Source organism: Danio rerio, chromosome 16, assembly GCF_049306965.1.
Source record: "Danio rerio strain Tuebingen ecotype United States chromosome 16, GRCz12tu, whole genome shotgun sequence".
Classification (NCBI taxonomy): domain Eukaryota; kingdom Metazoa; phylum Chordata; class Actinopteri; order Cypriniformes; family Danionidae; genus Danio; species Danio rerio.
The window spans coordinates 11,591,170-11,608,482 of NC_133191.1; the positions used below are offsets into that span (position 1 = coordinate 11,591,170).

Below are 17,313 nucleotides of genomic sequence, written 5' to 3' on the forward strand. Positions count from 1 at the left end.
ATGAGCAGAAATTATTGATGTCACCAATAATTACTAAGGACCTTGGTGATTTGAATCCCATTCGAGAGTGGGTTTAAGACATTACGGAGTTGTCCATTCTTGGTTTAATGACTGTGCTTTATGAAATGCAGGTGAATTCAAACGTAGATTTTCTCGTATAGCAGTGGTTGCTGGATTGGCTCCAGGGATTGCATGATGCATGCTTTCTTATCCACTTTCTCTGTGTTTTTCCCTGTTTTAGACTCCTACACACCAGCCACCCGTTCCCTTGCAGTGTGTGCGGAGAGGCTTTTATACGACGCAAAGAGCTGGACCTGCACTCTCTCATCCACCAAGGTCAGTCCACAGGAAACAATCACACTTCCAGCCTTTTGTCCTCGAGCTCTCTCATTCACACCAAAATTCTTACATTCATGCAGTTGGATTAGGCCTTTTAATTGATTCAAAATGTAATCAAATGAATTCAACAATATGCCAGTTAAATCAATGCAACTCGTATCAATAGACTGAGAAAAGCTCCCAAATGAAGACGTTTCAATGATGGTGTTTCAATGTGGCAGACAAAAGCACTGAATAAGTCTGCTGTGGGTATATAAAATTAATTATTACATTATTGTATTATGTTCTATCGCTCCTTCTTTTTCTTTTTCTTTTAAATAGTTTCTTTTCAACTTATTAGTATCGTATTGTACATTACTAGGGATGCCCAAATCAGGAATTTTGCAGCTGATACCAAGTACCGATTCCTTGTCATGGTGATCGACCGATGCAGAGTACTGATTCTGATACTTCAAACTTTATAATGCCTAAAGGACATTTTTCCGCTAAGTATGATACTTAAGTGGAGATCTCTCCTTACCTAAGAGAATACATGAAGGATGCTGCATATAATACCTTAAATATTTTATATACATTAAAAAAGTTACTGGTGAATTACTGATGTACATTAATGTTTTATATATATATATATATATATATATATATATATATATATATATATATATATATATATATATATATATATATATATATTATATATATATTATATATATATATATATATATATATATATATATATATATATATATATTATATATATATTATATATATATATATATTTTTTTTTAAGCCTTAATCTCATGCGACAATACAAAACAGTGTTGCTGCTTCAGGATATTTCAGACATATGGACACATATTGGATAAGTAGAGCAAAGCCAGACAGCATGCAACTTGATCTTCTGTAGTTAAAAAAATTTGATAATAAGTGTGCAACATTTTTTAACGCTAGAAAGAATGTTTGATGCGGGAATGTAACTGACATGATATGGTGCAACGACCTCTTTAAATACGAGATCAATGTAGCGAATTTTGACGCTCTCGCCGCCGGAGCTGAAGGCAGACAGCATTGTCGCCAGGGTGGCCAGAGCGACCTTTGACGCTCTCACGTGTGTTCAGTGTGAACGCACAGTTAAAAGTGGCACTCTTTAGTTATCGTGTCTCTGTCAATCAAACCCTGATGGGTGAAAATTGCTTAAATAGTTTATTTCAACGAGGTGAGCTATTTGCACTTAGCCAAAATAGACACTCTGAAATCGGCATTCCTCATAATGCCCATTGGTTAATCCGTCCCTGCTCACTTTAGATCAGATATCACTCAGCCAGTAGAGATTGCTGATTTTTAAAGAAAACAGACCTTAGACGCGCCGATTTTGTAATGGTATGCAGTTCATTGGAAGCGCACAACCCAGGTCACTGACAAATTAAAAGTTCTTCCGCATACTTCCACATATACCCTATTGGGAGCTTCCGGGTGAGGCCATACGGCTGGATGAGACACTAAATAGCGGCGATCGCTCCGCTCGCGTCGCAGCAGCTCAAAACACTGGACATTCAATGGTTGCACTTGCAACAAAGAGATCATTTCATGAGTCATGAAATGTGATTATCGGCCGATACCGATCTTTGGCTGATCAATCGGAGCATCCCTACACGTTATTGTTGTTGTTATTATTATTATTATTATTATTTTAATATTACGTTAACACACAGATATAATTAAAAAAAACAACACATTTTGTGTAATACTTATGATTATTAATTACATTAATATTTTGATCAGTAATTATTTTCTGAATTAATGATTTAAAAATATATATATTTTATTTGAAAGGTGGAAGAAAACTGATCAGACCTTTATATAATTATAAATAATCACTTTTAACTCAGTCATACCTACTAAAAGAAACAATAATATAAAATATAATGGAAGATTAGAACAGCACTGTGATCATTTCTATTATATACAGACAATTTACAGAATTCCAAAGCTCCGTTTTGTAATTGGTATTCAATATGTATTATCTGCTAACACCAGTCATTTACAATGGATATCCCTAATACACTCACAAACTCACTTTATTAAGTGGTCAGTCTCTATTCTCCACAACTCTGTTTGTATATCTAACCACACACACATGCACGCACACACACATAAGCTCTTTGACAGACCTGTCACATGAATGAGCCTTTATTGATCGCTTCCGAGTAAATAAATGGGGTCAGAGGTCACATTGATCAGGATGGTTTGTGTGTGTGTATTGATAAGATCAGCAGCTGATCACTATCACCTCTGATCAGAGCGTCTTAAACGGATCAGTCCCTCAGTAGCTGCAGCTGTTGCTCTCTTTAGCTCAACACTGAGAGGGAACCAAAGGCTGTTTCTCAATTCCAAGAACGCAGAGAACGGACTTGCGTTCTTGTGGAGACCGGTCTTGCCAGGTGTCCTCGGAAGATCGAACTCAGGAGACCGTGAAGGCAGAGAACGCGTCCTTTGAGAAATGAGATGCTGCGTTCTTCCTGATGGTCACATGACGTTCACGTGTTTTAAATGGTAAATTATTTTAACATTATAGCACTCATACAAGGATTTATTGTTTTTCCCCTTTTCAAAATATATACTTTGCATAAAACATTATAAATATATGTTGCACAATATAAATAAAACCGATTTTAATACGAATTTCAGCAAACAAACACCCTTAATGTGTTTATTCCTTTATTAAGATGTCCATGGTAATGTTTACTCTCACCGTTTCATTTAGGGAAACTCCTGAGGTAAATAATTCATATCTATGAACTTTAATAATAAATCTAGATAAAATGCTGCGCCTCCAGTCGCAATGACTTCTGGGACTTCCAGAGCGAGTTCGGTGCTCAAGTCTGCATCGGTGCGTCCTCGATATCAAGAACACATCCGGGAAGTTTCACGCGTCCTCCGTACTTGCGGTCTTGAGTATTGGAACTGAACTTAGGCAGCTGATGATGACGTTTCACGAGAACACGAGGACGCAAGACCACTGAAGAAGGCATATTTAGAAACAGCCAACGACTTTTTTTTTTTATATCCACCATTTTCTGCTCATCACTACTAACTATTGTCAAATGATGGGTTTCACTTACAGTATAGAGGTCTTCCATTTAAAAAGAACTGATACAAATATTTTTGAATGGTAATGTTGTTTTAAACCAAACCTCATACGCCTTTTTATTTTTAGCTATCATGAAAATTATGTTATTCGGCTTTTAACAATAGTTAAAATAGACATCTAGATTAATTGAACATTTTAACTTGATTAAGATTCATGGACGATTATTTATTTATTTATTTATTTTATTTACAAGTTTTTGACATTAAATATGCTCACATATTGCAGAGATTTCTTAATGAAGGGTGCAATATTGATTTTAAAATAATTGAAGGAAACACGCAATATCCAATATCCACTACACAACGTTGAACAACTGAAATGAAAACAAACATTGCCTAAGGCCAACAGTCCCTTTTTTCTTATTAAAATGTGAAAATTAATAACATTGTAAACAAAATCAATTATTTTCAGTGTTTTTCATATTAAAAGTAGAAAATGAGCAGTATGACTTGTAAATTAAAAAACTTTTTCATATTCTGTAAATAATTATTATCTTATCATAACTTATGTAAACAAATATTTTAATATAAATAATAACTTTAATGTAATGCAAAATATGTTGTCTCAAGGCATCTCTGGCACAGCTTATAATCATCGTCAGTGAAGTGAAAAGTAAGGCTCAAAAATGGGTCCATCATCCTACTTGACTAAAGATCAGATTTGGCTGCAAAGTGGGCGCAGACGTAGAAATCAGCCACAGCCTTTAACAGAGCCGGGGTCACGTGACACATAGGGCACATAAATGAAAAAATTACCAAGGAAAAATTAGATGGATTATAGGTTCTAAATGTCGATTTTGGTTGCTTTTCGAGTAATCGCCTAGCCCTAGCTGTTTTGGTATTAAATAGAAAATTAATAGAAAAATGGTTACATAGAGAACCATGTTTTGATATTGCTAAACGGAACCTTTAAAATATTTTAATATTTGTTTAGATGTATAAAAAATTATATTTGTAATAATATTATTATTTTTCATATTATACTCATTAATATAAATATTATTTAATAACAGTAATAATAATAATAATTTGTTGTTGTTGTTTGCCTAGTCTCACATCTCGCAGGCTCTGTTATAGTAAAAAAACATTATATATACACACCCAACAGGATGCAGGGAAGGCTAAGTTCCTGTAAAATGTATTCACAATCCTCTATGACACCTTTATGTCCATTGCTATGAGTGCTATATTTTTGGAGACAATATAAGTTTTGATGAATCAATTTCAACCTCTTCCCTATTGGGAAAACCATCAAGAATGCATGATGATTTGCTGTCATGGCATTGCAATGTAAAACAAATAGGGAAAAAACGGCCACAAACAACAAAAGGGTAGTACATTTGTAAACAGTACACAAAGGTTATAACAAGCTTCTCTAAATATTGCACTATTTGCATTCGATTCAACAATCACAGAATTGCTAAATTCTGGAGGAGCTCCTCAAGAGTTGTCTGGTTTTCTATTTATCATATGTGATGGAAATTCAGCATTTTAGTTAATTGACTTAGAGAGGGAACCCTCGAGGTTCTTTGGAAAAAATAACATAGAACTAGTACTATGTGCAAAGAACATTTAAAGAAGCATCTTTTTTAGATAACAGTCATAATATTTCTGCAGAAAGACTTTCATTTTTGAGGTAATTCATGGTCATTATTAGGGATTCACGATATATCGGTGGCCATATTGATATCGGCCAATAATGCTACTTTTTCTGTTATTGTTATAGGTCTGATATCAAAATTAGGCCAATATCTATAAGCCGATAGATTACGTATATGTGTAGAACTGCCTGCCTCACGCATGCGTGGGTCAAACTTGTTCAGACTTGTCCAGTGCACTATAATGGAGCTTAACTCGCATTGTTTATTGCTTCAAAGTTTGTCCTTTCTTCATGTGGTATTGCTGTGTGTAATAACTCAAGTAAGTAACCATATCCCTCATCATCATAGATATGTTAGATAGAATGTTAGTTATCAGCCTCCAAATCTTAAGAGCTATCGGTTTTCGATACCGGCCAAAAAGTCCATATCGGTACATCCCTAGTCATTATAGTTTGTTAATTCTAATAAGTTTACTTTTGACATGTGATGGATGAACTTAACTTTACTGATGATTTACATTTCAACGGAAGTTATTCCCTATAATGCTTGCAAAGCATCATGGGGCGTAGAAAAACGGTAGATAGGAGTAAACAAGCGAGGACACAGGGTTGTTGAGCTGAAGCTTTTAAAAGCCTGTAAAGGTCAGTAAAGCTGAGTCACAGCCTGACAGTTTGAATGCTCTGCGTCTAAACATCACATCACCTGTGACCCCATAAAGCGGCGTGTTATTTGTGCGTATGCGCTGTGCATTCTGTGAAAATGTCTGTTTATCAGCTGTGAATGGTCCTCTGTAAAAGAGGCAGGTCTTTTTGTGTGCTCTCTCTCTCTCTCCCATCTGCAGCTTTTTTTAGATAAGGAGCAAACAATACATGTTTGTTTTTCCTCACTCGATAAGAAGCCAAAGAAAGTATTATTGCTGGAGTGTTTGTGAGGGAACGTGCGGATAAACATAAGTATCTCTCATGTCCGATACATCAGAAGCCAAGGACTAGAGGCTCTACATGTCTCTCCATTCCTCTATCTGAAGATAAGCACTTTTGATGCATTATATATTGTGGAGGAAGTTGGCCACTTTTAACTTGTCCTCTAGTCAAGGAGAAATGAGAAATAAGAGTAAAACTTTACTCAGAAAGTGTATGACTTTTAAGTGTTCCGTTGGCATATCTTTCTCCAATTTTTGTATTGTGTGAATTGGTTGTGAATACATAGATGAAACATGCTTCAATTGTATTTTTGAGTATTTGAGGCGTCTACAGAATTCACACCAAAGAATTTTAGCAAACATTTTTAGGAAAAACCAGTTTGTATAATGATCTTTGTTTAAAATTGGTTGAATGAAGTGTTTTATCAATGGATCAATTATGTCAAAAGTTCAATTTGACATGCCGCAGATTCAGCTTGATATTAAGAGACTAGAGCTGCACAATTAATCGTAAAAAGATTGTGATCTTGATTCGTCCCCCTAGACCAGGGGTGGGCAAACTCGGTCTTGGAGGGCCGGTGTCCTGCACAGTTTAGCTGCAACTCTAATCAAACACACCTGCTTATTGACCTTATTCTAAAATGCGGAAGTGCGCCTGCTTCGCGATTGTCTTAGAACTTCCGTTTCAGTTACCTATGGGAGAAATGACAAGGAATAATAAACGGCAAAAAAACGGTCAAACTAATTGCTCTACAAACAAATGTTTGCATGACTATACAGACCAAGTAGACTAATATAATAAGAAAATATCAGTTTGCAACATCAAACAGCGAAACGAGCAGTTTTTAATGTCTAAAAATGAATCGAAGTGAATGTGACAGGAAGTCTCGTGCCAAAAAGATTCAAATGGCAGCGCCCACTCGTCTGCGGAGAATAAGGTCAATAGATTTCTAGTGATCTTGAAGACACTGATTAGCTTGTTCAGGTGTGTTTGATTAGTGTTGGAGCTAAACTGTGTAGGACACCGGCCCTCCAGGATCGAGTTTGCCCACCCCTGCCCTAGACGATCTTAATCCAGCATTTCTACGATTCTGTCAATCATATTTTCAAGTTCAGGAGAGAAGCAAAGTCTTTTCATTCTTTCACATACATTGCTTTGTGACATGGACAACTCCAAATGATGTTAAAAGAGTTACATACTGTTTTAATTCACCTAAAAATGTCATTTTTGTTTTCATATGATTCTATATTTGAAATCACATGTTATGTGAGCTGCTGAATGTGCAGGCATGCGCCCTAATGGTAGACGCATGTGCGTCTCCTTTTGTAAACAGAACCTGCATATGCTGTGAGTAACAGGTTATAAAGTTGTAAATAATATTCAGTTTGTGGCACAGAGTGACGCGAAGTATAAACAGCACTTAGCAGGGAAAATGAAACCGAAATCGTGCACATCATTTAAATAATCATATCGCATTTTAGAGTTATGACTGCGACAAGCATTTGATGTTTTTTCTTTCATAGCGAACACAGAGTTGTGCATGAGAATAAATGTTTACAGTGTCAGTATACCTACTCTAGCCTATATAATGCTGATTTTACCAGTGAATTTAATAGTATAGTAATGTTGCCGATGACAGATTGCAAAGCATAGGCCTATATCTTAAACATAATTCAACATCAGAATTATTATAAGTAGAATAGAATTATTTATAGACACCAGTAGACCTAAACATAATATTATTACTGTTGTTTTACCATATGTTTGAGAAAAAAACAATAATAATTGCCGACTCATATTAAGCATTATTCAAATTCATTACAGAATGGTGAGAAAATCGTGATCTTTATTTTAAGCAAAAAAAATAAATAAATTGCGATTCTCATTTTATCCAGAATCGTGCAGCTCTAACTCATACTTCACTTGTTCCACAAACCTGTTTGAGTTTCTTTCTTCTGTTAAGCGAGCAAGCTGGAAACTCATAACCGTTGAATTCAACAGTAGTTGTTTTTCCTACTGTAGATGTCAAAGGTTACAGGTTTTCAGCTTTTTTCAAAATGTATTATATTGTGTTTAACAGAAGATAGAAACTCAAAAAGATTCGGAACCACTTGGACTTTAGTTAATAGTGGGCAAATTTTTATTTTTATGTAAACAATAGGGCTGTGCGATTTAGGCAAAATATCTAATTGCGATGCTTTAAAAACTTTTTTATTTATTGATTTTTTTTTACAGATATTGAGATTGCGGTTTAATTTTGTAGTCAAGATTCAGCTTAATATTCTGTATCATAGCGTCTTACTGCAGTAAGTGTTAGTTAAAAAAAGAAACTGAAAATATATTAACTTACTACAACATTTACTGGATTAAGTGTTATTGAAAATACCATCAGTTGACTTTTTTGCAAGCCACCCCTCATATAGCCATCTGTGGTGCTTTTTAGGTGCTGGTTTTACTTCTTATGATGTAGTAACAATTCTGCGACGACTCTTAAAAATGACCTGTTTTTGTTCGATGTCTGTGACTTAAAAACCAAAATATTCTCAAATTACAGACGTGACGTTTTTACGCAGTAGATGCCCCTCCAGCCGCAACCTATCTTTGGGAAACATCCACACACACTCATTCAAACACACACACACACACATACACTACGAACAATTTAGCTCGACTGTGGGGGAAACTGGAGCACCCAGAGGAAACCCACGTGAACGCAGGGAGAACATGCAAACTCCACACAGAAATGCCAACTGAGCCGAGGCTCGAACCAGCAACCTTCTTGCTGTGAGGCGACAGCACTACCTACTGCGCCACTGCATCGCCAAATATTAATATAAACATTGATATTTGTAATAATGACACATGTAAATGTATTAACCCAATTTTGTTCTGCCTGTAAATCCAGAGAGAGCCTAGAAGTTTTAGCGTTAAGGCCATTTTACATGGAAACATGGAGTAAGTGACCTGTTTTACCCCTCTCTCAACCCCCTGCAACCTGTCTGTCTTTGTTTGCAGACAAAGAACCAAAGATGTGTCCAAACTGCGGCTCTCAGTTCCTGAATCAGACAGTGCTGGACACACACCTGCAGCGCTGCACGGGGGAGCAGACGGGACAGCGCAAATATAAAGGGCAGGGAAGAGGCAAGGTAGGAGGTCAGCTGGAGTGTGACATGTGTGGGCACCGCTGCGTGACTCAGGACGGACTGGACCTGCACCGTCTCTCCCACACGGGTCAGACACCCCTGCGGTGCCCGCTCGCCCCCTGCAGACGCCGCTTCGCCTCTAGTGCTGCTTTAGGGGAACATCTGGTCGCCCACTGCTGCGGAGCCCTGGGCAAGAGAAACGCCCCGCGCCGCTTCACCTGCGAGTTCTGCGGCAAGGAGTTTGCCTATGCCTCAACTTTCACTGTTCACATGAGGACACACACCAACGAAAGACCCTTCGAGGTATGTTTCTTGCAGGAGAGAGGGAACTCAGATGGCTCAAATAAGAGCTATTTTAACTATTCATTTGTGTTTTGCCATATAATTTTATACAAATTATATAGTGTTTCTTTATATATGGACATCAAAACATGTAGAATATAGAGAGAAAAACATCAGTGTGTGCACATCTAGGAAAACCTTAAAGAAAATCTTTGCTGGATGCAGGGGCGGACTGGGACTAAAAATCAGCCCTGGCATTGTAGCCACACCAGCCCACATTACCACACCGAAACAGCCCCACCCAAGGACACGCACATTCACTACTTATATTGGTGTACAGATGGTAAAATTATATAAGCAGTACCTATTTAAGAGATATTTAAACATTTAATGTATGTGACTGAAACAAAAACAACCCATTCATATATGCAATCATGTCATTCATTTTCTTTTCGGCTTAGTCCCTTTATTAATCTGGGTATCGCCAACTTATCTTGCATATGTTTTATACAGCGGATGCCCTAAAAGCTGCAACCCATTACTGGGTTACCCAATTCCCAATTGGCCTACCCAATTCACCTATAGCATGTGACTTGTGAAGGAAACCAGAAGGAAACCCACGCGAACATGCAAACTCCACACAGAAACACCAACTGACCCAGATGAGGCTCAAACCAGCGACTTTCTTGCTGTGAGACGACAATACTACCTACTGCGCCACTGCACTGCCCCATTTCGAGACTAGTTCAGTTAATTTTATGTATTTGGCAATGTCTGACTTGACTGCCTTTCCCTTTTTATGGTCCATCTCTGACAATTAGCTTGTGTTGCACTTACTGTTTGTTTGACATTCTTGCCAAATTTTGATTACGTCTGCGTAACCTCAGATTAGGTCGCCCATCTCGAAACCAGCCGGTTGTTGCTGATTGGGCCAATGCTTAACATTTACTATTATTCTTACTATTATCACCATCATCTTCATAATATTCAAATCTCGCACAAGATAAAAGCTGCCTACATTTAAAAGACAATACATATGAAAAAATAATGAAATAAAAAAATAGCTGACCGGCCTACATTTAAAAAATTATCCGGCCCTTCTGGCATTTGCCAGAATTGCCAGATGGCCAGTCCGCCCCTGGCTGGATGAACACAAACACAATAGAAAAAGTTAATAAAAAAAAAATCGGCACACTGTCACATTAACTCTTAAAGACAAATTTTATTGGACACTGCTTCAACCTGCAAGGTCTTCATCAGGTTACACAGGAAATGCAAAAGAACTCAATACAAGAAATATAGGCTGCATACGAAATCGCCTACTACTCAGTAGACACTTTGACCTGTTACATCCGCCATTTTGTCATCATCCTGTGATTACCCGCGTCAGTTGCGTCGCTTCACTCCCATTCATAAATTCTCACTCAGTGCATCATGGGATAGCATAGCGTCCATCCGATGCGCACTTCAGAATCTCGCCGTAAGTAGTAGGTCTCTCACATACTGTTTTTTTTTTATTCCATTTATTCGGACATACTACTCGGCTCGCATACTGTTTTTAGCCTAATATATAGTATAGAAGTATGTGATTTTATACACAGTTAGAGTCAAACTCACACCTGCAAACAATAATCACCCCAATTAACCAATAAGTACATAAATAAGAGAAATACACAAGTTTAAACAAACAAAAAATAAATAAAAAAACACACACATACATGTATACACACTATTGGTCAAAAGTTTGTGGTCAGGTTTTTTTTCTTTCATGTTTTTGTTTTAAAGAAAATGATTATAGTTTCAAAGGAAATTATTACTCTAGTCCAGGAGTCGGGAACCTTTTTTCAGCAAAGAACCATTTCTGATTTTTTTAACAAAGGCATTTTTTTAAAGAGCCATTTGGATGTGTATATACAGTTGAAGTCAGAATTATTAGCCCCCCTGTTAATTATTTCCCATGCAAATTTCTGTTTAACGGAGAGAAGATTCTTTCAACAGATTTCTAAACATAATAGTTTTAATAACTTATTTCTAATAACTGATTTATTTTATCTTTGTCATGATGACAGTAAATAATATTTTACTAGACATTTTTTTAAGACACTTCTATACAGCTTAAAGGCTTAACTAGGTTAATTAGGTTAACTAGGCAAGTTAGGGTAGTTCAGCAAGTTATTGTATAACAGGTTTGTTCTGTTGACTATTGGAAACAAAATTAGCTTAAAGTGGCTAATAATATTGACCTTAAAATGGCTTTTAAAAAATTTTACATTTCTCCTTTCTAGCCGAAATAAACTAAACAAGAGTTTCTCCAGAAGAAAAAATATTATCAGACATACTTTGAAAATTTCCTTGCTCTGTTAAACATCATTTGGGAAATAATTCAAAAATAAAAAACAAAATAAATAAATCAAAGGGGGGCTAATAATTCTGACTTTATGTGTTTGTGTGCGTGTGTGTGTGTAAAAATAAAAGATTTCAATTCAAAATTCAAACCCCTAGGAGACAAGGTATTTAATGTGTGAATATACAAAACATTTTTCATCACAACTTGCTCATGAAGTGACTTCCACAGCAAATAAAGTTTATATGTGTATCAGTGGAGAGAAATGAAGAGGAAACATTGTTGTATGAATTGAATTAGATTTGTGTAAATCTGTTATAAAACTGAGCACAAAAATATACGTTTCTTTGTTTTTTTTTTTTTTTTTTTGAGAAAATGAATTCCAAAGGAATGGAGATCTGTTTCTCATTCTAACTGCTGTTAAAACTGCTGCATTTCTCTTTTAAAACTGTACACAAACATTCTGTTGGCATCAGTTTATTCATTCATTTTCTTGTCGGCTTAGTCCCTTTATTAATCCGGGGTTGCCACAGCGGAATGCACCGCCAACTTATCTAGCAAGGTTTTACGCAGCGGATGCCCTTCCAGCCGCAACCCATCTCTGGGAAACATCCACACACACATTCACACACACACTCATACACTATGGACAATTTTAGCCTACCCAATTCACCTGTACTGCATGTCTTTGGACTGTGGGGGAAACCGAAGCACCCGGAGGAAACCCACGCGAAGGCAGGGAGAACATGCAAACTCCACACAGAAACTCCAACTGAGCCGAGGCTCGAACCAGCGACCTTCTTGCTGTGAGGCGGCAGCACTACCTACTGCGCAACTGCTTCGCCAGCATCAGTTTATTCTTAACAAATATTTTAGTTGGCGAAGAAAGTTTTGAAATAAGGCACTTTTTAAATGAAAAAGCATCTAATTATTGCAGTTTTTCATCCCAAAGATTGCTAAAAGCATGTCTTTCTATTATCCTGCTACTGCTGATAATAACACTGTTCCTCTCTCTGTGTTTCAGTGTGCTCAGTGTGGCAAGCGTTTCCGGCAGCTTCCACACTTGCAGGACCACGAGCGCATCCACAGCGGCGAGCGGCCCTTCACCTGCTGGGTGTGCGGGAAGAGCTTCAGCGTGGCGGCGAGGCTGACGGAGCACGCGCGGGTTCACAGCGGCGAGAGGCCGTACGTCTGCCCCCGCTGTCCCACCGCCTTCCGCTCACGGCCAAACCTCGACAAGCACATGCGCATTCACGCCAACGACCCCGTGGACCCCACCGCTCAGAACGTCATGGATGATGATGCCGCGGTGCAGACCATCCTCCTGGTGCAGGAGTCGGCATCGTCTTCACCCTCGTCCTCCTCGTCTGTCATGCCCGTGGTCCAGGAGGGCATGTTCGTGACAGAAGAGGGAGGTTCATCTGTGGTTTTCCTGCACCCCAATATGAGTATGCCCACCATCACTGTGCCAGCCATTTCTGTGCCCTCCATGAATATGCCCAACATCTCTGTTGTAGCAGGTCAGGATGTTCCTCACACTATTGAGGTCATCTTAGAGGAGACTGTGTGAAAATGAACATGGTGTCAAATTAATTTTTTGGTTTGCAATTTCTTTGAAAGGCAGATTTCAGGAATATGATGTTCAGACTTATAGGAACACTACTCTTTTATTTTTGGAAATAGGCTTATTTTAAGTCTCCTACTTGTAATTTGACCATTTTTTAATCCACTCAACCAATCTTCAGGTTGTGGAAGATCTTTTAGCATAGCTTAGCATCAATCATTGAATCGGATTAGACCGTTAGCATGTCATTCAAAATTTTCAAAAGTTTTGATAGTTTTCTTATATAAAGCTTGACTATTCTGTAGTTATGTTGTGTACTAGGATAGATGGACAATGAACATTTGCGATTTTCTAGGTCAATATTGCTAGGAACTACAACGTGGGCCATTTATATGGATAAACCCTAATAAAATGGGAATGGTTGGTGATATTAACATCCTGTTTGTGGCACATTAGTATATGTGAGGGGGCAAACTTTTCAAGATTGGTACTGACCATGGTGGCCATTTTGAAGTCGGCCATCTTTGATTGTTTTTTTCAATGGGAAGAGGGTCATTTGACACATTAAACTTATTGAGAATTTCACACGAAAAACAATGATGTGCTTGATTTTACCGTAACTTTATTCTTTCATGAGTTATTTACAAGTTTCTGACCACTTATAAAATGTGTTTAATGTGCTGCTCATTGTGTTGGATTGTCAATGCAACCCTCTTTTCCCACTCTTTAAACACTGATAGCAACAGCGCAGGAGAAATGCCAGCACAGGCTTCCAGTATCCATAGTTTCAGGTGCTGCATATCTTGCATCTTCACACCATAGACAATTGCCTTCAGATGACCCCTAGGATAAAAGTCTAATGGGGTCAGATCGGGAGACTCTGGGGGCCATTCAACTGGCCCACGATGACCAATTCACTTTTCATCTAGGAATGCTCAGACCTGACACCCAAAATGTGGTGGAGAACCATCTTGCTGGAAAAATTTCAGTGCATAAATAGGGAAACACATCATCTTGTAGCAATTTCAATTATCCAGTAGCCTTGAGTTTTCCATTGATGAGGAATGGCCCCACTATCTATGTTGTCTATGGTGTGAAGATACAAGATGTCCAACACCTGAAATTACGGATACTGGAAGCCTGTGCTGGCATTTCTCCTGCGCTGTTGCTATTAGTGCGTGAAGAGTGGGAGAAAAGGGTTCTCCAACACAATGGGCAGTACTTTGAACACATTTTTTAAGAGGTCAGAAACTTGTAAATAACTCATGAAAGAAAAGTTACATTGAAACCAAGCACACCGTTGTTTTTCTTGAGAAACTCCCAATAAGTTTGATGTGTCAAATGACCGTCTTCCTATTAAAAAACAAAAGTTGGATCCAAGATGGCCGACTTCAAAATGCCCACATCCATCTTAAAAAGTTTGCCCCCTCACAAATACTAATGTGCCACAAACAGGACGTTAATATCACCAACCATTCCCATTTTATTAAGGTGTATCCATGTAAATGGCCCACCCTGTATGCTGTCATTCTTGCGTAATAAGCATAATTTTTTTTTTTATGATTTGGTTTTATTGATTTTTCTTGTTTCAAATAATGCACATGAATATCGAATAAAGAGCATTGAAATAAAAGCAGAGCAATACAAAATAAAGAAATAACATCATATAAATTGAGTAAGTAAACCAAACCAAAACACATACAAGGAAAAACAAAAAGAAGAACCTTCATAATTATTTTGTCTCGTTACATGCTTGGTAACAGTCAGCGTAATTATTAATGTCGCATAATTAATAAGCGTTATTATTATTCTGTCGTACCATGGCTGCAGCAGATGCAATGATATAACTCTACACTTGAAAAGAGTCCCCATTTAGGTAACAAGGTAACACTGCAGTGTAATATCATTACCCCTGGTTTAGGTATGGTATGGCAGCAAAGTTCCCTGATCATTACGCCAGAATAAGAGTCCTTCCTAGAGAGAAAATAGCAGTTTTTCTGTCATTCCTAGAACCCGATGTAACTCCAGAAGTCCAACTTTAAACTCAAACTTTCATTTTTACATTTTTTTGAGGGATGCTAATGGTCCAATCTGATTTAATGATTTATGCTAAGCTAAGCTAAAATTGCTCCCGCCAGACTTGTAGATCAGCTGGATGGATTCAATATTGAAACTCTCTATTGGAGTTGTAAAATGAGCCTGTTTGCAAAAAAAAGTGGAGTGTTTCTTTAAAAGGATGGTTCTCACAAAGAAAAAAAATTGTTATTTTTTACTCTCTCTCTCTCTCAAGTGATTCCAAACCTGTTAAAGATTCATTTCATTTTAAGATATTTTGATGTTGGTAGCCTTGACTTCCATATTTGTTTCTAGAGTGGATGTCAGTGGCTTCCAACATTCTTCAGAAAATGTTTGGAAGGGCTTGAGTGTGAGTAAACGGCAAGTACATTATAATTTTTGGGTGAACTATCCCTTTAAGAAAAGTGTATTTATATTTGTGGATTTGTGAAAGGCGCTTCTTTGACTAGGATATCTTTTGCTTTTGTGATTTAGGAATATCCACAACTCAGCACCTTTATCCTGGAGAAAATAAAACAATACTGGTTTTGCATTAAAAATTGACACTATAATTACATCAGTCGTCTTTTAATTTGGGTGTTTTATCTGCCTTTAATGCAGAAAGCGGACCAGAGTTTGTGGTGTTTCGTTTTAATAAAATGAGCTTGAGCTACTTGAGGTCTGTCGCATTTTCATTTCATGATACTTTGACTTCAGCATTCTGGAATACAGTCGCTGAGGGAGTAAAAGTGTTCATGTCAACTCTCTGATGACTGCGCATGAAGCTTTGGCCACTCAGGGAAAAAAATTGCTGATCATTTTGAATGAATTAAAGGTGCCATGTCAGAAAATTTTAATAATTGACACCAAGATTATTACACTAGATTTCTTTTGCACACATACAAACACTTTACATTTAGAGTTATATAATAAGATGACAATTCATTTCATGCTTAATATACTCAAGTTATTCAATTAAAATGTACCCTCTGTTATAGCCCCAGGACCCAATGTGTTCTTTCTTTGGTCCTGCAAACAACTATTTAAAAAAAAACACTAAGTAAACAATATTAATTATTATTATTATTATTATTATTTGATTATTATTATTATTATTTAGGCTCTGAATCAATCATGTAAACCAGGTGCTGCTCTGAAATGGTTGTCTTTGCTCAGCAACAGGTGCACAGCAGCAAGAGGTTTGGCAGTGATCTATTGGCTTATTAATAATATTTTTAATTTCTTTTTGGCTTAGTCCCTTTATATTATTGTTATTATGATTATTATTTTTAATCTATGCGCCTATTATTTTGAGGATGACGTCACAAGCTCAGATTTGGTGGACCAATCAGAGGAAAAAGGGGCATTTCAGCACCGCCTACATGTGTATAATGAATTTTAAAATCGTTTATCCATTTTCCTACCCTAAAACGAAAATTGAGCCAACAAGTTTTCTTTTTTGTTTGGACCGATATGGAACAGGCGGAAGATACCCTGATTATGTTATAGCTACTGCTTCAGATTTTTAGATATAGATTTTCTCAATACTCCTGTCTCATGCCTCTTCATGTCATGGTTTGTTTTACCATTGAAGGCCTTTGTGGTCATTTCCAACTCTCAATCATTTTGCAGATATGGAGGAAGACATTTGGAGGAAGAGGCGGCTGAAGTTCTAGTCAGGTTACCTACATCACCTTGAAACACTTGTGCATTTTCACCTCTGAAGGGATCACAAATTAAGTAATTAATATTTCTTTTTACAAACGCGGAAGCAAATAGTCAAACTTTTTTTTTCTTGCAATGATTAGTTGGTTACTTTTAACAAGGTGCGCTAGCAAAAAACACAGACTTTAAAACAGAATAGAGACAAACAAGTGGTCATACGGACATGAGTCACGCTAGACTTATTAAA

The 17,313-nt window shown here is 37.2% G+C and overlaps 1 protein-coding gene across 4 annotated transcripts in view; it reads left to right on the forward strand.

The window, feature by feature from the left end:
- Positions 1 to 16,074, forward strand: part of znf574 (zinc finger protein 574) — a 49,877-nt gene extending 33,803 nt beyond the window's left edge. For 3 of the 4 annotated variants that reach the window (XM_009292104.5, XM_073925381.1, XM_021466773.3), the window contains exons 5-7: positions 242 to 336; positions 9,029 to 9,459; positions 12,807 to 16,074. In XM_009292104.5, the coding sequence (XP_009290379.1) occupies positions 242 to 336; positions 9,029 to 9,459; positions 12,807 to 13,352 (1,072 nt within the window). In that variant the 3' untranslated portion in view covers positions 13,353 to 16,074. 4 annotated transcript variants of the gene reach the window in all.
- The last annotated feature ends 1,239 nt before the right edge of the window (positions 16,075 to 17,313 follow it).